The sequence below is a fragment of the Homalodisca vitripennis genome, chromosome 1 (assembly GCF_021130785.1).
Source record: "Homalodisca vitripennis isolate AUS2020 chromosome 1, UT_GWSS_2.1, whole genome shotgun sequence".
Lineage (NCBI taxonomy): Eukaryota > Metazoa > Arthropoda > Insecta > Hemiptera > Cicadellidae > Homalodisca > Homalodisca vitripennis.
Genome location: NC_060207.1, coordinates 46,083,337 through 46,109,231, shown reverse-complemented (window position 1 = coordinate 46,109,231; position 25,895 = coordinate 46,083,337). Strand labels below are relative to the sequence as shown.

Genomic DNA, 25,895 nt, shown 5'->3' with positions numbered 1-25,895 from the left:
GCAAAATAGACAGTCTCGATAGTGTGTAACCTCCAGTTTAATTTAATCTTCATCACATAAGGTGGAGATCTGAATGGATTGACCCTTAGACCTCTGCTACATGTGGGAGTATAAATCCTAATAATATTATATATATGCAAAAGTGCCTTTGGTTGTTGGTTTTGCTTTCATGTATAAACTATTCAATCAATTGTACTGAAATTGTAGATGGACATTCCTAAGGTTCCTAAGATGAACATAGGCTTACTCTTATTTTGTAAATCCTTCTGGGGTACGCCCCACTGGTCTTTAAAACAGCAAAAGATCCCATCTTGGTCTCTAAAGTTGTGCAATATAAATTCAAAGAGCCAGTTAAATGTTTTCAACTGTTATGTGTAAACATTGTATTATGTTAGCATGATCATATGTTTAATTATTTTAACCAATATTTTAAATTTGTTTACATTTATAGAGTGAAAGCATAACAAAAGTAACAATACTTCTTATTCAACATCGTGACAACAAGGCAAAAAAAATGTATTTGTTCTGGATCACAAAGCAATACACGAGACACTAAATTCAATTTTTATGAAAGAAAATCGTCAAGGTGAAATCGCATCCATTTCTCACTGATATGGTATACGATACTGATTAGGTATAGGAATACTGATACAATTCCTAGACTGGACCCAATAAGTAGTATGATTAGCCAACATGGATTGGGAAGCAAGAACTGTACTGTATTATGTATTATCTTTACATATAGATGGCAACTGTTGTAATATTTAAATGTGTTAGTATTACTGATGTTGATTTTAGTTTTTAATTTTCAATAACTATCAATATCCATAAAATTTATAAAACTATACTTTTTTAAATGCAACCTTATTACAAAATTATATATAGGTATATTTGTATTGTTTCTCAGGACTATTTCTAATTTTGGATTTTGTCTGAATAATTTATTCAGATTTACCTTCTGAATAAAATATTAGATAGAGGTTATTAAACTTTGCATTTGATTGATTATTTTCATTAAAGAATGTAAAATGTTATACATACACCTATTTCTTCATACCACTGGATCTTCGATTAGGTTTTGTAATGGTGAGAATTTATTACTATACAATTATTTTGTATAACCTTAAGTTTAAATTATTTAAAATTGTTCTAGGATGTTGCTGCTAATAACTTTACTCTCTACTGGGAAGCATGTGACAGGATATTGTTCGTCAAGGAAAGACTTGAGAGTTTTATACAAGTTTTATCATCACCATACACAGGCTACAGCACCTGTGACCCAATTTTCTGCTGTTGGCCAAAAGCAGAAATATCTCAAATTTGACCAGCCAGTGTTCAAATATGCAGCTCATCATGGAAATAAAAGTGCTTTGAGAGACAAGTATGGGGAGTACAAGTATGCTGGTCTTCTGTCTTCAAGTATAAAGTTTGCTAAAGTATTAAGTGAAGCCTTAGAAAGTAAAGCTGATGAGAGGGTTGTGTTTTTGTGTCCAAACGATGCAACATTTATTGTAACGCAATGGGCTTGTTGGATCAGTGGACAAACTGGTAAATTATTTTATTTTCAACGGTAAAAAAAAACCCTTTGACTGATATAACTTAAATTATAAAGTACATTATTTGCTTGTTTGCTGCAAACTAATTTCTTATTTATCACTGCCTTGACTAATTATATGCATTAAAGTACGTAATTCATTTAACTAATCTAGACAGTATATAATATAATATAATATTAAATGTGAATTTGGGTTTTTGAGTGTTAATTTATTGGAGTTGACTTCAACTGTAAAAATCCTTTTGTCTGGCCACCTTAGAACAGAAAATAGGGAAAGTTAGAAAAAGGAAGGACCAACTTAATACAGAGTGTAATTAAGGAATATCATTCCTAACTGATTAGCTCATACTTTGAGTTATTAGGATCATTTAAACCACATATTGAAAATTTATATATGTTTTATTTAATCTACTAACTCAAGTAAGTAACTGTCCTCCATAGCTGTTTGTGAAGTGTGTTGCATTGAAAATTTTTGTTTGATTCATTAAGATGCAATAAAAGGAATTGTTATCAGTTTGGTACATAAGTTAATGTCGGTACAAGGTGTGTTAGGAAGAATTTGAAGTATAAGAGTAATGAAACAACAAATTTTATTATTCCAGCTAGTTTTCTTTTTTACAATTAACTCTCAAACTTGCGTAGAAAACATGAAGACATAATTTATGTGAGTAAAATGTTACATAAGGCCTCCTCGCAAGGTAGCTGTAGGTGTTGTAATATGCTTGTAATATTGTGGGATCATCATGTTGCTTACTGAAATTTCTCTTTAAATCCGAGTAAGGGATTCAATGAGAAATCCCAATCACTGAAGGTTTACTTTAGTAACAAAAAGCGTATCATTATTTAGAATCTCATTTCCACTCTTATCTGCATATGTAAGTGGACAAAAGAAACAGATAAAAAAATGAATTATGGGTGACTAAATGCTACTATATAGAAAGTACTGTGACTTGAAATAATCTTTTGGGTTTTCATTAAATTTAGTTATTTTTGTTTTTTGTTGTTTCTGCGCAAGATAAAAATGTTCAATTATCTTTTAAAAAGTATGTTATTAAGTTTTTGATATTGGGGTGATATCAAAATAATACTGATAGTTTTATAAAGTACTACCTTCAAACACAGTATTAAAATCGAGCTGTGTATTAATCCCTTAACGGTTTTTTGAAATTAAAATATTTGTACAGTGTTCTGTATTTTAAATAAATACTTTTTTATACAATAAATATTTTGAGTTTTTTTTTCAAATTTTGTTATTTTCAGCTAAACAATTGTTTTGTTTGAATTAGCTTTATTCAAATTCTAACAAAGCCAATCGTCTATTTTTGCATCAAATATTTCCATGGTACAATAAACACTTAGAGCACAAACGCTCAACAACAACTCATGAGATAGGCAGAACCATCCAATCACTAAAGAATTCCACATTCTCAGCCATCGATGAAATATCCTCCAAGATCCTGAAAACGTGCAAATGAACTAATAACACCCCTAGTGAAGATTGTCAACATGTCTATGGCAGAAGGCACTTTTCCATCCTAACTGAAAATAGCAAAGGTTTTTTCCCAAACACATACAAAAGGACCCACAAAACATTTCTAACTACAGATCTATCCCATTGCTTTCATTTGTCTCCAAACTTATTGAAATAATGTTAATAATAAGACTCCAGGAACATCTTAGCTAAAACTAATCATTGACAAACATCCAACATGGATTTGTTACTGAAATATCAACAACAAATGCATTAATAGACCTTGTTGAGGACACTATTAAGAATATAGAAGCTGGCAATACACCAGCCTGTATCTTGGCCTGAGCAAGACTTTTGACTGCATGGGACATGATTTTATTCTAGCTAAACTTCAAAATTTAGGAATCTAACAGACAGCACTAAAATGTTGCATTAGTTATTTAAATGGATGAAGCCAAATGGTAGAAATAAAACATACAATAAAAGGATTTACAAACACAGCCAGATCTGAAGTGCTACCGACTAACAGAGGAGTTTCCCAAGGCTCAGTCCTAGGACCAATTCTGTTGTGCTGTTCGTTAATGACTCTTCTGACCAACTAGAGAAGTATAGCAAGATGGATCATGTATGCAGATGACACTGTGCTGCTTACAGTAAACAGAAACATAGAACAACTAGAAGTAAACACTTTTATTGCCTTCAATATGACACAAGATTACTTTATGAAAAATGACTTAGTTCTCAATGAAAGTAAAACCAAGAAAATGTAATTTGAAAATAAAAAAGCTACAGTATTGGAAATACCCAATCTTACAGCAGCTGACAAAATCAAACATCTGGATGTCATACTTGATAAATTCTATTCTAGAACAGTCAAGTGGAATATTTGCCTAAAACTGGGGTCTGCCCTTTATGCCATAAAATGATGCCATGCATTTTGAAAGCCATGTACACAACGGCATTTCTGTCTGGGGTGGGTCAACTGTGTCCTAGTAATGCAGAAAAGGGCAATTAGAATAATAGCAGACTTAAGCTCAAGACAGCTGTAGAGGTGTATTTGAAAACCTGAACATCCTAACGGTATCTTATCATATCTTTGATATGTTACTGTGCTGTGTGACCAAAGATCTCCCTAAACAAAGTGACGTGCATGAATATAATATCAGACATGCAGGAAACTATGTGGTGTCAGGTCACAGAACAGCCATGTATGAAATAAACCTGTCTTATGCAGGAGTGAAGATGCTCAATAAGCTACTGGATCACTTGAAAGCTGGAGGCTCTGTGCTGATGAAGAGGATGTTGCAGAAATGGCTACTAGACAAGGTTTTTTACACCCTTAATGAATTCTTTTCCAGGAGAAACCATACAGAACAATGAAGACCTTATTTCTATTTCATTATGTATTTTTTAAATCAATGAACTTAAATTGACACTGTAAATTTTTTTGTTAAAATTATAATAAAAGATATTGTCTAGAAATAAAACCATAAAATACTCCAAGATGGGTGACATGCATCAACAAGCGGTAACTGTCTGCACTGTCCTAATACAGTGAACTCACCAAGGTGCAAACACTCATGACAGAGGACCAGGGAAGTGCTGACATCTAGTAGAAAATCCCAGAACTACTTGCATGATAAGTGGTTGTTATTGAAATGCTTCTTGAGCAATTATGGCAGGCGACAGATAAAATAGGAACAATATAATGATGCGTGATATAATATTACATTAGTAGCACACTTTACATAAATGCTATGTACATATTATTACATCAAAAACCGTGAAGGGGTTAAAATTATTTTCTTATTTTTCAAATTCGCCTTAAATTAAACAACACATTTAATTCAATACTCAGGTTTCAGATACTAAAAAACTAGTACTCTAAAAATTTTAGAAACAACACAGTATAATTTGCTAGTTTACTTTGATTAGTTTTATTTGAAGTTGTTCATGTGGCATTCATCAGATCTACATTTTTTATTTTTCAGCTGTACCACTAAGTAGACACTTTCCTCAGCCAATGATGGAATACTTTGTAAATGATTGTGATGCCAAATTGTTGGTAACAACTTCACAATACTCCAATACTATGACTGAACTTGCTAAGAAAACCAACAAACATCTCATTGTACTCGAAGACAGTTTGAGGTAAAATTGTAGTTTAGTCAATTGGTTAATGTGATATTGTAGAAATTGACCTGTTAGGGGCTGTCATATATACATTTAATGTTTATAAATATTATATAGTTTCAAGGTTTTAAATATAAATATTTTATAATTTTTCGGCATCAGGTAATTGTACATTTTCCCCATCTGTGACGGTATGATGAGTTAAACAGTGGTGAGTATTATGGGTACCAATACCTATCATTCTTGTCTGTTCCTGTTTACATGAATACTCTGCATGGTTTCTGTTTTTATGGAAACGTAAAAAAATTGATTTACAATAACATACCAACGTAACATACAATAATGAATAGTCATATATTGGTCAATTCCTCTTTTTTGGTTTTGCAATACCAAGTTCCGTACCAGTTCCTAAAATATGGTGTTTATTCTCTTATAATGAGAAAATATCAATCATCTACAAGAAACTGATTAATTTTAAAAATAATCTATAATTGTGAATAACAAAACCAAAAGGGATTAATAATTATTAGTAAGAGATATCGTTTAGGAGTATTAATAAACAACATAATTCCATTTTAAGATCAAAGGTTGCAGGAAAAGTATGCTTTCAATTTAACAAGTGAGGCTCTCTTTCCTTTTCAATTATTATTAAGTACCAAGAAGTGTTGCTGTTTTATAAATCTTGATTTCATGTTTAAATAGTTTGTTTTGGTATATTATACAATCTTAGAGATAATGGGAGTGCTGGATCTGAGTTAAGATAGTGCAAGTTCAAATCCTGTCTGTGACCATAGCACTTCTTATCAGTATCTTGTTATGTATCGACTCTCTTTTATTCTGTGTGATAAGATTGGCCTTCCTTCCCTTAATAAAATTATACTAGTAGTAGTAGTAGGTGACTCAAAGGAATAGATGAGATTCATCAAACAATTTTAAATATCAGAATGAACTTGCTGAAATCAAAAGAGAAGAAATTTTACATACATAATGGTGTTCAGTTATTTGTTTACAGAGCAGAAGCAATGGCTCATGAAATTGAAAGTACAACAAGTAATGAAATAAATGTTAGTGATTCATTACAAATCCTGGAAGAATCTACAAAAACCTTCAACAATAACAGACCAGCCTTGATACTTTACACTTCTGGTTCAACAGGCCCTCCCAAAGGTAAATTCACAATTATAATCGTAGTACAAATTATGTAAGCAAATTTTGTCATTAAATATTCCCTAGTATTTGTTGTTTCGTATATTTCCTTAATGTTTTTGCTTATCCAAGCTCGTAACGCTAAGAATATTAAGGTTATAGGTCTTAGAATTTCCTGGGTTGATTCCAGAGGTGTGCTTCTAGCTGTGCTTAATAGCTCACTTAGGCATGGACTTCAAAGTAGATTCACAATTAAAATAAGTGGATGGGAATATTCTTTTGTACCTTGATCTGATAAAGGCTTCTGTGATATCCAGCAATGGTTGAAGATGTGTACAACTATCTCCTTATACGTCTCATTAGATTTGTGTTGATGATTGTTGGAAAATTTGACAGTTGGATTGCTCTATTCGTACTTTGGTGTAGTACCTTCTCGGGAGTAGTAATTTATTGAAGATTGCTGCTCTTGATATACTAATTTGGTGTTAGCATTAACGGTCTTGGTGACACAATAATGCTTCATCCGATATTTAGTGGAATATGATAAGAGAGAAGATATTCAACACTAATGAGGGGCGTTATAGACTTAGGTCTACAGAAGAGGCATTGATGTGCATATTTGAGACTCAGGTAGGAGTGATTGGTGTTCATGCATTAAGTAGTTTCATGTACCACAAAGGTGGCCAAGTATCCTGAAATAACCTATGTTTGAGGATGGCTCTATAAAATAGTGAAAATTCAGTATGAACGCTATACTTGGAAATTATAATTTTATACCAACATCTTTTCATCATGCACAATCACTTGCCACGGAATTGTTATGTCAGAAATAAGTTTGGATCTAACATTCTGACACTTTTGGGATGTCGATAATGATTCTCTAAGGCAATTATATATTTCTCTAAACAGAGCAAGCTGACTGCCAGGCAATATTATAGCTAATCCAACAATAAATTTCATGTGTGGGGTTAGCTAATCTAGCCACCTATTCAATCAATCAACATTTTTCATTACCATAAAATAAAGGATTCCATTTTATTGCCATTCCATGTAAAGGATTAGCTAATCCATCCATCAATTCCATGTTTTTGGGTGGTTAGTTATCAACTCATTCTCATGTGTAGGATTTGCTAATCAATCTACCCATTCCATGTCTGGGTATCAATTTAATTAACACGTTAGCTGCCAACCCCGAAAAATACGTTTTAGCGCTAAAGCGCCAAATTTTTAAAAGATAAATTGTTATAACCCTTTTGTTATTTTTCTTCTGTTTTCTTTGTTACTAATAAAACATGATTTTATGATTTTATGTATATTTATTACGTTTATAAAGCGTCGTGCACATTGGCCCGACAGAGCTTATTATACAAGGCGATATATTACATAAAATCATTTTTGCCGTCGGCCTATAACTGCCCGACGCCTGATTCAGGATATTTCGTTTTTGTTGATGTGCAGCCTGAATAATTCCCGCGCTTTAGTTTCTCTGTCTGCAATTGCATCATCTTACTTCTAACCCGCCTTGTCCTCCTAGCTTGAGTGCCAAATGAACGCGTTTTGTTACTGGAATCCTACATTGTGTTTTTTTGATAAGTAATGTTTCGATAGTTGTGTGCGTGTATACTACTGATCGGTAATAAATGAGTGGCGATAATCTTCTTACGGATGAAATCGAACTATATTGAGAATCCGTCTTGTCCCCGGGTGATTTGTTTGCCGAAATAAGTGATGCTGAAACAGTGAGTCAATGGTGGGTTAGTGATATACCGGAATGACACTGACAGCGACTATGACTTTATTCCTGGTACTATTCAGATATTACTCTGATGACAATCAAGAATCAAAACGTGAACTTAATTCTACTGATGCTAATTGAACAGTTTACAGATATCACAGGTACTCCTCCTTGATTTCTACAAACGCCAAGGACGAACATGATTTTGGGCTGGGAAATGTTTGAGGGTAAGCAGAACCGTTTACAGTTCACTCAGACAACAAAAATTTAATTTTTTGTTTACCGAAACAACAGAAAAACCAATAGAGATTTTTTTCGTCATTACTTGACAGATGAAAGTAGTTTAGTGAACTTATTGAGTTTGTTGAAACGAGATCATAATGCAAATGAAGTAATTTTTCAAAGCTGCGACTAAGTCGTTAAGAGTAGGCTAAAAGACTGGAAAAATGGGAAATGAAACAATTTTATTGGCTTCTTTTATATATGTTTAGTAGGACTTCCCCCCAAGAATCAGTGATTATTGGTCAAAAAATCCTTTGTATAAATTCTCAGTTGCCCCAATGCAAAATAATGCTTAATAGAAAACAGGTTTTCCAGTTACTCTTACGTTTCTGGCATTTTAACAGTAATGAAAACCACAAAAGAGATGGGCGATTGGTAAAATAAAAACCTCTGCTCTCTAGCACTAAACAATTTATTCTTCACTTTGAAAGTAGCAGAGCAAGATTTTAGCTAAAGTGGTACGGGAACTCATGACAAACTTTTTAAAATAAAGGCCACAAAATATATACGGACTAACTACTATACATCATAGAATTGGCTGATGCTTTTGTTGTCAACCAAAACACATCTTGCTGGTACCGTAGAAGAAAAAGCCGTAAAGGCCTACCCAAAAAACCGTTTAAAAACAAAAACTTTGTAAAGTGAAATGGGTTTGTTCCGAAAATAAAGATGGTGTAGTTGTTACCCAAGTGAACACTTGACAAAAGGGAGGTACACATGCTTTCCACATTCCATAGGCCTATAGTACGTAACGGCGTCTTTGACCAAAAAAAAGTTGGAGGCCACAATGTAATGAAGCCACTAGTCATCGTTGACTACAACATAAGGCGAAGGGTTGGATAGTGACAGTTAGGGTCCTCGAAAAAAAAACTTTTTCTGGAGCAATCAATTCTAATAGCGCAAAAAACTTGCGCATAGACGTCATTAATTAAGGAAAACGTTTCAGATATAAAATAAAAATCATTTTCAAAATTTTGAAATCGCGAGCAGAGGGCTTAAAGTTACGAAAAAAATAAAAATTTTTGGCCGTCATTTTCGAAAACACGCAAAAAAGTCAAATTTTAATTTTTTTTAGTGGTCTAATAGTTAAAAATGGGTTTAAAGAGTGGCCTTAATAAATATAAATAAAAATTTAGACTCATTCCTTTTAAACTGAAACCCGCGCAAAAGTGCCTGAAGTTGAGGCGTTTTTGTAAAAAAAAACGATCTTTCATGATTTTTTAATGATTTTTTAAATATATGCCTCAATAATAAAAATTAGTAAGTAAAATATTTAAATAGACTGAAAACCATTCAAAATGTTCTCAGCTCCAACACGGAAAACATACTTCCCGAACAGATAATCCTAAACTGTATTCGCGCAAAGGCCGAAAGTAAGTAACTAGTTAGCTCTCCTCAAAACAGTACTCCCCCTTCCACTTGGACGGATAGACTCGCCCAGGCTACGGGACACCGCGGGCGATCAGTTGCAAATCATCCGCGTTACTGCTAGTGCTTGCTTACGTTTTAGTGCAATCAAACAGTGATGCGATGAACATTGTGATAATGTGTTTTTTATATGTTGTAATTTTTGAAATGGCATGTCCAAACGCTCCCCATGTCACAAGACCAGACTATTGCGTGCCCTATCATCATCGGTGTGCCCAAAGGAACTAAGTGGATTTGTCGCTGCCAACATGCGATGACATCCTGGCCTGTTGCTTGGATGAGAAGTACTAAACGGTTCTTTGTTATTTAGCCCTAATAATAAGAAAGAATTAAGGATTTTTAGCAAGTATGCCGATTGTGATAGTTTCTACTCAAGTAGTGTGGAATTTACAACAAGGCCACAATTCCAACAGTCACACACACTTGTGTGGGTCCAATTGATCCAATCATACATGGGGACAACACTTATAATGCATTAAAAAAATCTTATAACCGAGACTGTGAAAAAGATTTTTTACAAGAAAAACATTGAGGCTTTCATACAGAATGCAAAAAGCAAACTTTTTGATATTGGCTGATGCGTGTAAATGCAAAATAACTTTGAATTGCACATGTGGTACTGTCATCTGTAAAGGGCAACTGTCCTTTGTAGTGTAGCCTGTAAATGTGATAAAACTAGAAAAATTCCAGACATTGAGTGTGAAATTTATCTATGATCAAAGAACAACCAGAATTATGGCTATTGTAGTTTAGATGTACAGAAACAACTAAATTAAAGAAAGAGAGAAGAGAGAAGAGCACAATGTGTTTGTCTCAAGAATCGCAAACTACTTTATGAGCCTAGTACTTGACCCAGTACAAAGCAAAGTGCTATAAGTGGATTGCAGTAATGAAAAAAAGAAAATTAAGAAAAATTTTACCAGATGTCGAGTGCGATGTAGGGGTTTTGTTGCTTCTTTCGTCTACACAAATGCGTTCAACGTTGACAACAACATCCTTGATTGAGGGGGGGGGGGGGGGGGGGGACAGTTCGGGGTGTCGGACAGAGCCACCGCAGCAATAGCTACTGGTGGTCTTGCATGATTTGGGAATAATATGTGATGAAAACATGGCAAAAGTAATAGACAGAAATAAATAAGAAGAGAGAAAGAGATGATTCGAAAAGTTTGAAATTACGGAAGGGCTTAAAGACAACGAATGAAAGAAAGTAAACGCAAATCTAATTTTGACGGAAGAAAAACGACAAAATACTATAACTCAGGAAAGATTGGATCGAAAATGTACCCGGAGGACTATAAAAAGGAACATGTCAGTGTGATAAGTGAGCCTGGTAATACATTGGCCATGTAAACACCAAAAAACGGGACCGGGAATGGAATTGCAGACAGTATTTGGAACAAAAAACTTAGAAAAGTAAGGATTTGATATGATGCAGTGGAGGCCGTCGAGCATGTGATGGAACAGCCACAAACACGAGATGGAGAAATGGTGTTATACACCACAATAGAACTTAAGTGTTGCCTGTTCGTTGAATGGTTTAAATGTTTTTGCCTACATTTAAATGAGTTGCCCATATAATAGTAAGTATTTATTTGAACACTTGGGATGGAACTACAATAGGCCAGCTTCAAATTTATTTTTTCAGTGGTCCAATCGGAAAACAACTCCCTGGCTGTGAGAAACTTCCTGTTGTAGATTTTTGAGCCGATACAATCAGAAGTAATTGATATTAGCCTAAATCCAATCGAAGTAAAGATCACAGTACCCTCTTAGACACTTGTACTACAAAGGATAGAGCAAGTCAACACAGGAATCTGTAATCCAGACTTGGCTGCTAAGGATCCTGGACCATCATCACTCTCGTTTGGCTTACCTGTGCTAACCGGGTTTTAAGATTATATGTGTTTTATGTCTCCCAAACTAGTCCAACAATTGAGTACAGAACTCCCCAAATTACATATTGAAGACATATATGCGCCTGTGTTGGTTTTGATAGCCAAAGAAAAACTAAGTGGACTGTGAAAGATGGACCCGAAGCATATTTGCGAGGTAGTCAAATTTCCCCCAACCAATTATCTGCCAGAAAAGTATCAAGGAATATCATTGATTAGGAGCCAATCCAGTGATTCAAAAGAAACGCATTCTTCTGTCACCCTGAAAATATCATGTTGCTATGATAATGGATAAGAACCCAAACATTAGAGAACTCGGATACAGAGGATCCTAAAATCCAGAAATGAGCCATTAGCCGAAGGATTCGTTAGAGACTTCATATCATACCTTCAATCAATTTTAGTGCAAACAACTCTATAACCGAACTAATTGATTTTCTACCCTTACAAGCTTAACACCACCCGCCACTGGCTGTCTAAGATGTCAACTAACATATTGCTTCTTTATTGAAAGATAAGGCCTTACCGGAGTTTAACTACCTCAAGTTCCCATGCCTCAGAGACACCCAGGCAGTTGAGAGGTGCCTGTAAAACTGGTTACAGAATCAGCAGAAAAAGTGTGCGGGCAAGAAAATCGAGTGGATATATTAGAGCACCTTAAAAATCAAAACAGCTGAATGCCCACATTTGATTTCAAGTCACAATTCAAACGAGTTTCCTCCATCTAAATAACCTTTTTCCTATCACACATACTGCCCTGCTAAGCAAGACTGCAGTATCTGCAAAATCCTCAAGACGAGATATATTGGGCCTTAAAGTTTTTTAAAGTGCTCTTTCAATGTAAATCCTAAAGAATGATTGTATTATACTTTTTTAGACCTAAAATGACACTAAAATTCATTTACAATTGTTAAAAGTTATGTGAAATAGTGCGATGATTTTTAATGGTAAAAAAATCACTTACTGCACTTATGCTTAGTATAGTCACATCCATATGGCTGCAATTGCCTACCTCTCTGCTAAGGGAAGAGTGGCAGTATCTGCCTGTTCAGGTTTTATGTTTATAACTGTACAACTCCCCTGAGCATGTTTCTAATTTTAATATACTTTTTGCAATTTTTTTTGAGAACAATAATATTTATGTGCAAACTTCCAATGGCCTTTAACAACTTAAAAAACCTTGAAAAGAATCTTAAGAAGAGAACAAAATTAATTTCTTAAATATTAGTAAGGTTCTAATAATTAGGTTCTCATTTTGCTCCAGAACACAAGATTTACTAATCGCAAAGTCAATTGGATTCGGAAAATAACATTCCTTATTTTGTAGATTTAACATGTTACATCCGAAACATGTATCGTAGGTCTAAGACTAACATTAAGTAGGCTAGTAATTTGTCCAAAAAATCGTTAGGCCTATCAATCAGACATGAACAACACGATATTTACTGTGAATCTAGTGGAGCCCTTATTGGTGACAACAAGTCTTACAACAATTAATTTTCACATGGAACATGGTTATAACACAAAATAAATGTGTATAAACACATTACATTGGAAATGTATATTCATCGTGTGCTGAAATATGAAATCAAAGTTTGCCAAAACAAAATAACCACTTGATTAGGCCTACTTATACACTGATGTTGGCAAGTTCACCAAAAAAGCTTTCCCGATGGCTCTGGCAACACCTGGCCTTAAGTTTTTAAGTAAGTTGTCCCTATTTTCTTTTTAGAAACCCAGACTGGTTTCATTATTTGCTTCAGAAAGGGAATTTTTGTTGATATTTTTCTTTTTCAAAAAATTCCAATTTCTTGTAATATCACTCTCTCATTGTAATCAGTTTGTGACTATAGAACTAAAGGCTCCACGTGATGCTTTTATTGTCAACAATGTCCTTCAGTACACTCTGTCTTAGTTTTTGTAACTTAAGGCTGCGATGAACAGTCGAGCCACTCATAAAAGTCAACCCACTAGCATTTTTAAAACTTCCACTTTTCCAGAGTTTATGCTGTGGAGACAGCGGACACAAAATCTTCAAAATCTTTACAGGATTTTGCTGTTTTTTTAGTGACAGTTTCCACTTGATGGTGGAAGCTGTCGCCACTCATAAATGTGTGTCCCTGGTTCAAAGTTAAAATCAAACGTACGTTATTCAGACCGAGAGCCTATTTCTGATGAAGGTATTCACAACATACAACCAAATCTGCCAAGGAAGTCATGCAAACACAACATTTTTAGCATCCCGGTTTGATTCTTGAAGAAAGCATAGAATCACACTAACCTATAACTTCTTCTTTGCGTCCAGAGTATTGCCTCATGCCACAAATTGTTGCGTGAGGTTTGAGGCTAATGGAATGTTTTTTCCAACCGGTGCAAACGTTTCATGATAAGCCTTGACGTAAATAATACTGTTTTAAACATATCAATTCGGTGAAGCATATTATTATTTGTTGCAGATCTGCAGAGAACACAAGACATCATCGGTTTTGATCTTTTTCAGAGAATTTTTTAATTGCTAGACTAAATTATGGTCAACAAAACTGGTCAGAGTTAAATCAACAGTATCTGCAACAGCTGAGTGAACCATGCTAAACATAACTGCCGTATCTACTGTATACCTAAGCAAGATGCAGCATAAATCTACGCCGTAGATACTGCATTCTTCCTTAGCATTGTGTACTTACGGCAACCTTAGGGCTTAGTTTTAGAAGGCCTTTGAAGGTTAGTAGATACAGCAATGGCGAATATTAAATAACTCTGAAACGACTGCAGATTACGCATTTTTATGTAGTTCAATGAACTCCTCGTGGTCCAAAACATGGAAATCAATATAAATCTCAAAAAGTGAAATTTTGCAGATACGGCACTTTTGCTTATGAGGGCAGAATAACATGCATAATGTGTAATATGATGTAATATGATGTGATTGGCTAATAAATTTATTTGATTATCACTTGCAAAGAGGTCTTAAATACAAAACCTAAATATAATATGTTCTATGTTAAACACAACGTTAAATATTGAAAATCACAAAAAATTATCATAATCATGGAAATTACGATTTTATAATACGAAAACCCCCGCATCTATAGAGGCATTTTGCGCGATTTTCGGTTTAAACAAAAAAACAAAAAACAATAAACGGGAATTAGTCTAAAATTTTATTTATATTCATTGAGCTATTCTATAAGACCCTTTTTAACTATTAAAACAAAACAAAAAATTAAAAATTAGATTTTTTGCGATTTCGAAAATTGCCAAAATTTTTATTTTTTTTCGTAACTTTAAGCCCTCTGCGCGATTTCAAATTTGAAAAATGATTTTATTTTATATTTTTTTCCTTAATAATGACGTCTATGCGCAAGTTTTTTACGCTATTTAGAATTTGATTACTCCAAAAAAGGTTTTTTCGAGCCACCCTAGATAGACGTATCCGATCAAATGTCATCATACAACACTGCAGTACGGAAGACAATGCGTTGGTTCCACAAACTAGCTGAAGAACTTCTTCTTGGAAAACTGCAGTGGTAAATAGTTGGTTGGGCCTTCAATAATTATTACTTAACCACACTACAACTCATAAAAAAAATAAACAAAACTTAGTCTCTATCACACTAAGTTCAGAGAGGAATTGGCCTGTTCCTTGATGAACGTGCAGGAAGAGCCACGCATTCCAAATGTGACCACTACAGGGCACCACTACCTGACGTCATCTGATTTTGTTGGTGTGAGGAGTACAAAAACGCCGACAAAGAAAGGTGTGCAAGTTGTGCTACAAAAAATGTATCAAGGAGGAAAAAGGACGTAAGGTAGCAAGAAATTTGACACAAGTAACTACGTTTTTTGCAGTGAATGAGTCCAGAAAAACCATTTTTGTGTGAAAAATGCTTCAAAATTATAGACAAATAGTATATCTTCATTTCATCTTTTGTATAGGGTAATTTTGTATTTACTTATTTTTCTTTACTTATAAGATTGAATTAATTAGAATAGTAAGGAAAAGCAAAAAATATGAAAATAAATAAGATACAACTTTTTATTTACTAACATTTACTTTTTGTGAAACTTGTGAAATAAATCTCTTTTTTACTGTAAAATAACAAATCATATATTATTATTCTTCCTGGTAGCAATAATAAGGCTAAAAACCTTATTATTTTATATTCTAAAACACTTCTATAAAAAAAAAAATACCCAGTCGGGCAATGTGGCCCGACGAAAATGTCCAATATAGCAATCTCATTCTTCATATCACTAATAACGAAAATAAACACAACAAACAACGTTCTATTAATAGGCAGAACTCTTCATAGTTCAAAATCAGTTTCAGTTAGAGGTTCGTCAGGGGTGCAGCACAGGCACGAAGGTAATCAAAATGGCGGGTACCGTCATTGTTATGCTGTCGGGCCACTTTACCCAACGTGCAATCTCTTAAAGACGTAGAGCGTCGGTCCATTTGGCCCGACGTGGCAGCTAACGTGTTAAAAGAAGTCAATATTGTAATTAGCAGCTAACTTTTCCTGTGATTACTTTCCAATTAAAATCTCTTTCCTCATAATTTCAATTTATTTTGCTAGCAGTGTAAAAATAGATTTTACATCGAACCATTTAATATTTACTGCATTCTTTTGATGTTATATTTAATACAACATGTTAAGATTGTTAGTTTGTTTTCTTTGAAGGCACATGCCTGGTTTTAAATTAGATAATGGTAACTTAAATGTTGTATTAAAAACTCATGCATATTCAAAAACTTCCTTTGATCGAGGAAGCTGCTGAGGACTGAGACTGTTATGATTCGACAGAGCAGAAGTGATTCTCTCATGATTTACTTTAAATCAGAGACAGTATCTGTATGTGTTTCTGTGCAGGTGTGATCCTGTCTCATCGTAACCTGCAGGCTCAAGTGTCCAGTCAGGTGGAGGCTTGGCAGTGGCAGCCCTCTGACGTGATACTGCACAGTCTGCCCTTGCATCACATCCACGGAGTTGTCAATGCACTGCTCACTCCACTCATGGTGGGCGCTAAGTAAGATTGGCTAAAATATCAAGTTCACCTCAATTGAAAAGAATATTAATGAATGGCTAAAATATCAAGTTCACCTCAATTGAAAAGAATATTAATGAATGTATAGTCCATATTGTTGGATGTCTTACTTAATACCTATTAATATGTTTTTAATTATCGACTCATGTTCAATTGTCCAAAATTAGACACACTATACTTTAGCCTGACATCATAGTTAACCCTTGTTTTTTGTAGACAGCACGGTGTGGGTGCAGCAATAATTTTATTTACCTTGGTAATGATAAGTAACCATAATGTTGCTTTTGTTTATTGTTTTCTTGTGTATTTGGATTTCACCCTATAAAAAAAACTTTTAAATTGTATTGGTCTACATTAATTAGGATTTAAATAAGACAGTTTATTCCACAGTTGTGTTATTACAGGATTACATTAATTTTACAAAAAAAGAAAAAATATGTTTTAGTTGTGCATACAGTTATTATAATATATAAACTTCTGTACAGTATACTTTTTCAAAGTTAATTCTAGAAGTTTTTTAGTTTGTGGTATTCTGGAAAACACGGCACTACACAAAAACCACTTCTCACATATGTAGCCGGATTCATGTCTTGTTTTTTATCATCTTGTGAGCTTACGTCATTGCCTCTTTTAGCCAATTTGAACAAACATCAGAAAACTGAATACTGCGACTATATAGCCTATGTGACTTCACCAGAATACTCATTAGTAGTGGTGACGGCAAGTGGTCTTCTTGCGAGTATAGTCGTCTACAGCAGTTAAAGGGTTCAACAACTACTCAACATCACAATGTTAAATCTAAAGTACAAGTAAATTTGAGGAAGATGAGTGTTTCTATCACTTGTGTTTCTATTGTTTGAAACAGTAGAACATTTAAAATTATGTCAATTAACTTATAGGTACTTCAATGTCAGTGATGGAAACAGTTGATTATAGTTAAACAGAGTATATCCGACCTTCTGTTAAAAGGAAAGCCAAACATCAAGACAGATAGAGTAGTTATTAAGAGAGAGTAATGATGTAAACATTTTGAGCGTAACACCTTTTGTGGACAGAGATAATAATGAAGTAATCACTAATTATGTTTTGAAACAATTGATTATTTTGTTACATTAAATGTATTTTTGATTATTTTAATGATCAAAATCACAATTAAAGCATGAAAAAATGGTAATTAAAAATTTAGTCTTATCCAAGTACAGAGAGTGAGACAATTTTTATAAGCACATGACATATAAACAGAACAAAGATGTAGGTGGTTTGTGAGATACTTAAAACTAATTAGTGGATTAATTGATATTACTAGGTATTTTCGTGCTCTAAAGATTAACATTGTATATTGCTGCTAGTGAGATGTTACCAGATAACTCTTGGTATACTATTGGCGGTCCACAGAGAATTTTTCTTCTGTTGTACAGTATAATATTTTAGCATTCTAAGGGTCAATATATGCGAAGTTGTTGTGTTGAAACCAATAGATCATTTGACAACTACCAATCAATAGACCTGCTGAGTTACTTGAGTGACATCTAGAGTTGTATTTCTCCTATTCTCAATGCATGTATTCTTGATGAACAAACTGGATTCACATATGGTCATAATTGTTCATAGTATTGAGACGAATGCAGAAACATATCCGTGACCTTTATACATTTCTTTCCAGCTTTAATACTGTTGGAATTGAAATGTTACAATCTTCTCCCTTGCTCTGTCATTCTATTGCTCTTGAATGTTATGTTATAAGTGACTTTTGCTCTGTAGTATTGTGAAGTTAATATACATAAATGTAAATTTCCTTAAATATGTAGCTTATTTTAGATTCCTTAGAAAAGTTTTGTTTTGAAATAAAATATTGATTTTAAAATTTACTTTTTAGATGCATAATGCATCCTTTGTTCAACCCAAAGGAAGTTTGGAATGAGTTTCTGTCGAGACGAGAAGATACGAGTGACCGTGTCAGCATCTTCATGGGAGTACCCACAATGTACATCAATCTGCTAAATGAGTACGATCAATCCTTAACAAAAAATGAAAGGATGGTAGAATATGTAAAAGCTACCTGCTCTCAAAAAATCAGGTAGTTTGATCATTTTATAAAAGTTAGAATTTGTTTACATTTCTGTAATTAACTGTATAGGTATTGTTTCGTTATTAGAAATTTGTTCGAGGCTTTTAATAACTTTGGTTTTAACTTATTTCTCAGTTCTTGATTTACTGGAAGCTTGTGGTTACTAATTAATTCCAGTAGTCAGTAAGTTTTGCTATTTTGTGTAATAATATATTTATGTAATATTATGTTTCAGTATTCTATTTTTGTAATATCATGATGGCCAATACTTGAAATCCAGTTATTCTTTATGTCATCCATTGTCAATAATCAACTTTAATACTTCGGGGCATTCGTAACAATAGCCACATACTGATACACGCAGTGGAGATTCCCTCACTTTCAGTTTTTTGTTTGTGTGTACTTTTAAAAAAAAGGTTTGAAATGAATGGTAAGATAAATTTCTTTTGTATTTCATTACGATTTATAAATTAGTATATGTAATATTGGTCATTAAAGCAAGTAAAATTACTAAATAAAATAAATTAACTTACCATGTTATTCTCCATTACGATTAGTAACACAACAACATGTGCATTAAAAGCATGAAAAGCAGTAAAACAACATAAAAGTTTACTATCATAAACTTTACAGTATAGCACGCACGAGCGGAGAAAATCCCATAAAACTAAAATTGAGCCTCCAAATGTTGATGTGTATGTTGACTCCACATGTTCAAGGATAACTGAAACTGTAAGAGTGATGTAAGAGAGTGCTAGATGAAAGATGACCTAAGGACGCACTCTAAAATAAATGTGTATTCTGATTTAGTAAAAATTTCATTATGAGGGGGATTCACCGCCTTACGTGTTACACAGCGTTAAACAAAGAAATGAGATAAAGTGGACATTTTTACATAAAATAGAGGCTATACATTTAGTTCAAAGATTGTTTACTTATATATAGACTTATATATAGTTTACTATAATTAAGACATTTTTTAATTATAGTTGGTTTATAAAGTGATGTTTGAAAAACTGTTTTAAAATACAATTCTTAGTTGAGGTACAAATCATCCTCCTAATATGCAACAAGATGTGATAAAACACTCTCATAAATCTTGAAATTAGTCTCTATTTGTATGTAACCATTTAAAAAAAGATATTTATGTACAGTTACAGTTACCAAAATGTAGTTCCTTCTATAATTAGTAACTGTAGATAAGTAATATTAATTAATTTTGGAACATAAATTTATATCAGTGTCATATGAGTACATTTTTTGTCATGGACTGTTAATCCTGATTTGACAGATTGATGATAAGCGGATCAGCACCACTGCCTTCGCAAGTGTTCGACTGGTGGCACATGGTCACTGGCCACTGCATCCTAGAGCGATATGGCATGACAGAGATCGGCATGGCACTGTCCAACCCACTCCACGGAGAGAGAAAGCCTGGTGAGGATATAGTTTTTGTTATTGCTAACAATATAAACAGAAACATTGTGGGAAAGTAAAGTGAAAAGTAAACTAAAATAGTTTAACAGGTGTAATGGTGGTACTCATAGAAGTAATCCCCATCCAACTCACTTGACTTGGTTGATAACTGGGGAAATCTATGGATCTGTGCAGCCAATGCAGTTTGGGTGCTAATTTATTGCATCTACTTACTCTTTAGTCATACAGCTCAACTCCCTCATAGATTTTCAGTTATGATTTCTTATAGATATTCCTGGTTACTAAATAGATTTTTAAATGCTCCTTTATACAAAATTTCTCATTTACATGAATAGCAGCTTTAAAAATAAAAAAGTAGTGTATTGAATTTTTAAAATATATTTAAGTGTAGTTGTAAAGAAATGTTTAGTAAAGTACACATTGGAAAAGTACATTTAAAATTTGACATATATGACAAATATTTTCCACTTCTTATTTAAAGATTTTTCAAGTAAATCTATCATACTTAAAAACAAAACGCTTTTCCAGTATAGAGTACTCTTAAATAAATAAAAAATACGAACACGAATATGCTTGCAGCTGTGACAAATGTGTTTGAATGCTCACATGTGTGCTCAAGGACAAGAAGGCCAATAAGAGACTAAGATTTGAGATCAAGTTGATTAAGAACTTGGACACCATTGTTCTTATTTGCACCAAGAGATTATGTTTGACAAGGATACTATTTTACCTTTGAGATAGGGACACTCTTATTAAAGGATTTGTTATTTAAGTAGGGCCATCAAAACACACATTTTATTTCTACTTTATAGTAATGTACAGGTTATAAATTAGTGTGGTCTATTTCATTGGGCTAATGGTGTCGCTTATCAGTATCAAACAAACGATCAAGTGCCTAAATCCAAACGACATTGTGTAAAGCTAGACCTTATATCTATATTGGAACACTTTATGTAACATGATTGTGCATGAGTAATAGAATTTTTAACATGGTACCATACATGAACATGTCCATGTGTAATCGTGATGCTTATTCCTGTTGGGAGGCAATAAATTCAAATAAGAATAAACTCTAAAACTCAACGATGTTTATATGAAAGTATAACAGGATTTTGGATTTGCCATCATTACATGTTGTGAGGATAGTAGAGGATTGGAATCTATCCATTTCTTTAGGTGTAAAAAGAATTATCACACAGGGTCACGCGAGTAAAAATTAATTTGTGGTGATGAACTCGTCTGTTAAGAAAATTAACAACAGAACAAGTTGTTGAAGCATGTACCTGAGGTTTATCGTTGTGTGAAGAATCACAAACCATAGACTTCACAACACAGGAGCATTACACGTAACATGCTATCTCTACCATACAAGGTGAGAGACTGATAAAAAATAAATATCAGCACAATTCATAGCGGTACATCTGAAACAATAAACTGGATGGTGATGAAGGAGGAGCAGATGCCCTTTGGCTCTATGCTTTTTTACTGTTGTAAATTTTCTTACTTTGGACCTTTTTATACAAATCAAATCAAAATTCTCTTTATTTATCTGTGTACAGCTGATAAATGAAATAACGTCGTTAAAAAAAACCTACATAACTAAACCTATATTAGAATTAAAATTTCCAATTTAACAATTTATTAAAATTACAATGTTATAACTTGACTACCTCGAAAAAAGTCTTCAAGTATATATAATGCCAATTCAATTAAATGCTACTTTAAATTTGATTTGAGTTTCTTTAAGCTATTTTCATTCTTTAAATCATTTGGCAGTTTTTGAAAAACTTATTTCTAGCATAAGTGGTCTTTTATTCACCCTCAGAGTGCCACATACTCACTCCCTCAGTGCCACAGTTTTTTTGGTGTTTTTACAGTTCTCTTTTTAAGAAACCGTATAAAATACAATTTTGTAATTAAAGTGTACATGTTATATATATATCAATGTATTCAAAAACAATAAGGAATAAAAGAAGTATGACAGTATTGTACTTACCCTATGTCTGTTCAGGTATGTAGCCCTCTGAAGTAAAAAAAGTTTCATAATTTTGTCATGTCCTAACATTTACTACTCAAGATTTAACTATGTACACAAAAACACAGTTTCAAAATAGCCATATGATTCAAAATTTAATAAGTTTTACAAATATATACACTTTGTTTATATTTAAACTAAAAACCAAACTATAAAATTGAAAAAATCACAAGTATATACACAATTTTTTGCCGTGTTTATTCGCAGTCACTGCTTTGTGATGCCTTTCTTTTTCTCTCTAAGGCCTAAGGGGTCTCCAGAAATGTTCTAATAAGTGGAAACATTCCTGTGCACACCTGTATTACAGCCAAGGCACCAAAATCTGCTTCAGCCTTTTTTTTGCTTTAGCAGATTGTGCACTGGCGTAATTTGACCCTAGCTTGAAAGTTCATTAGGGTCCGGTTCGTACTCTTCACCACTGCCACTTCGAAAAATCACGAAGTGAAATGTCTGAAGGTATATCAGAAGCTTCAATGTCACTTACATTGTTTTCACGATACATACTCATCTAAAACATCCCGAATTTCACTAGAATGTTCCAAAGTATCACAATCCATGTTTGTAAAATCAAGCAACACCGCAGTGAGCTGTCAGGAGTACGCAGTTGTAACGTATCATCAAAACAAATTATGACGTAATGCATTGCCTCTACAATTATGCATTGTCGCGATTATATGTACTATAACAAATCTTCATCTTTCAAATGATACCGAATTTGACTATTTTTGCTGCCATTTTAATATGAATATATTTAAACAAACAAAGCGCCGTTATATATTCGTAGGCACGACTTTGGCCGTCATAATAGGCATTAATTAGTTGCGGCCACGACGAAAAGCACTCGGAGGGTTAAAAAGTTCTAAATTGTATTTTTTTACAGTAGATTTTTCTTTTCCTCTAGTGTTATATGGATGTTGTATCTCACTTTACTTATATTCATGGCATCTGAAGAAAAGAACAGATAAAAACTGTTAATGTATTTATTTCTCTAAAATATTGCATACTGAATCTCGCCAATTAAGTTTAAGGATAGCTCTCAATGCTTTATTTAGAATTTTAAGAATTTTATTTAGGTTTTCTTTAGAAGTTGCCCAATATAAGCCAATACTATAAGATATATTGGAGTGTATATGGGGAAAATAAACTAATTTTAAAATATTCGGGTTGCATGAGACATTCTTCTTATGGCATCTGGCCTAGAGCTGCTTTTGTCCTAGAATGTAGTCAGTATATTTCCCCCAGCTCAAGTTGACATCAATCTTCATACCCAAGAATCTTGTTTCTGTAACCTGATACCTCATATATGCTATCCATGCATATGGATTATATGCGGATGTATTTGGCGCTTAGTTTGTTTAGTTGAAAAATTAATAACATTTGTTTTTGTTTATTTATAAAAAGATTATTTGAGTGACAAAACTGTTTAATATTAGCCAACTCATGAAAACTCAAGAGTTCAATTTCTTGCTGTGGCTTTGCTGATATTCTCAAATTAGAATCATCTGCATGCAAGCATATATTGTCTGGTGCAACATAACTAAGGGATTGTGGTAGACCATTATGGTAACATTATGGTAATTTAAGGGGCCAAGAATAGTTCTCTGAGGTAGGCCATAAAGAATTAGTTGCAAATTAGATATAGTTTGTAATTTTTCTTTGCTTTGATACATGTATAATTTATACGAATTAACTTCTTTCAGAAAGGTAGGCTATGATTTAAACCATATACGGGTGATTCACGAAGATATTCACGAAGAAATTGTGGGAGCTCATTCTACATGTAAAAAAGTTTAAAAACATGGGTCCGAAAATACTTTGTTCCGAGTTATGGCTAGCAAAAGATTTCGCCTGGATTTCAGCTCACCATATAAAACAAGCGTTTGCGGGAAATGTTTATTTTATAAGCTGGCAATATAGTAAGCAGCTATCTCAACAATGATATGATTTGAATTGTAGAATCCAAATAATTTTGAGAGCTAACAACTGAGTTTCAGTCCATGTGCGTATTGTTCTGTGCGTAGTAATTGGGTTTCAGTCCATGTGCGTATTGTTCTGTGCATAGTAATTGAGTTTCATTCCATGTAAGTATTATTTTGTATGTACCTAGTAATTATTGAATTATTGGAGTAGTAATCCCACACTTATTTAAGAATTAAGAATATGCTGATATGATGTTTATTTATGGTATATATGAAGGCAGTGCTACAGCCTCTAGAGAATACAGATATTACCCTTCCCGCAGAATTCCAAATGCTAGAACAATTAGTGCTTTGTTACGTTACGGGAAACACGATCACTTCCTAGCGCAAAGTTCCAGTATGACCACTCTTGCCAACATGATGTTATTGTAGAGGAAAACATTGATGCTGCTATTAAACATAGTCCAGGTATTAGTACTAGACGTATTTCTAGACAGTTGAGTGTTATGCAAAGTAAAGTATGGTGAACACTCAATAATAGCAGGCTCCATCCCTGCCATAAACAAAAAATACAGCATTTACATCCAAGAGGCAATGCCCGTTGCTTGGAGTACTGCATTTGGTTAGACACTCATTGTCAACGTTTTAAGTATATTTTATTTACAGATGAGTCACAGTTCACTTGTGATGGTATCAACAAATTATGAAACCAACATTAATGGGCAGAAGTGAACCCCCTTGCAGCAGTTGAATGTAACTTTCAACAACATTTTAGCAGCATATGATGTGGTATTATTCATGATCAGTTTATTTTTCAAGAGCGCTTAAACAGGTCGTACATACTTACAGTTCTTCAATAAAAATTACTGACATTGCTTAAAGATGTTGCTCTTCCAACACGACGCCAGATGTACTTCCAATGTTATGGCGCATCACCAAATTTTCCAAAAATTGTTCCACGTACTTGGAACCGACATCCAAATCAATGGATCGGTTGTGGAGATTCTATATACTGGCCACCCATGTCACCCGATCATACACCGTCGGATTTTTGCATATGGGGATGGATGAAGCAGAAAGTTTACGAGGTCAAAGTTAATTCCTGTGAGGCACTACTTAGACTTATTGATGAAGCTTTTATGCAGTTAAAGCCCTGTTGAATTATACAGAAAGCAACCAGAGCCATCCTTAAACAAACAGAAAAATTGATTGAAGTCAGCAGAGATGCTTTTGTAAACTTAATGTAATTTGGTTGAGGTTTAGATAATACAAACCATGTGGTTTTCTGGTTAATTTTACGTTGTACTGTTATGAATAAAAATTCATGTAACCGAACATCTATTCACTTGCTGTACTGTACTTTATTTAGACGGGTTTTATGAGAAACTACTTAACTTACAGTTCTGGGACCTGTTTTATTCAATTTATCAGGTTAAAAACCATAAAAAATGATTAAATTCGCTCTTTAATCTACCTTACCAGAATTTCAGGAAAAACTTGTTTTATATGGTGAGCTGATATCCAAGCAAAATATTTCGCTAGCCGTAACTTGTTAACAAGTATTTTCGGAACCATGTTTTTATAAACTTTTCATTATTTTTACATGTAGAGTGAGCTCCCACAGTTTCTGCATATCTTTGTGAATCATCCTGTATTATTAATTCCTCTTACTCCAATGTCAGACAACTTTTGGAGCAAAATGGAATGCTCAACACTGTCAAATGCATTTGACATGTCCATAAAAATTC

General features: G+C 33.6%; 1 protein-coding gene across 1 annotated transcript in view; it reads left to right on the top strand.

Moving 5' to 3' along the window:
* LOC124360636 (malonate--CoA ligase ACSF3, mitochondrial) overlaps positions 1–25,895 on the top strand; it is a 41,035-nt gene that overhangs the window by 1,793 nt on the left and 13,347 nt on the right. The window contains exons 2-7 of the mRNA XM_046814420.1: positions 1,154–1,548; positions 5,018–5,177; positions 6,172–6,326; positions 16,514–16,670; positions 18,565–18,765; positions 20,048–20,193. Coding sequence (XP_046670376.1) covers positions 1,155–1,548; positions 5,018–5,177; positions 6,172–6,326; positions 16,514–16,670; positions 18,565–18,765; positions 20,048–20,193 — 1,213 coding nt within the window. The 5' untranslated portion in view covers position 1,154. The remainder of the gene's footprint in view (positions 1–1,153; positions 1,549–5,017; positions 5,178–6,171; positions 6,327–16,513; positions 16,671–18,564; positions 18,766–20,047; positions 20,194–25,895) is intronic.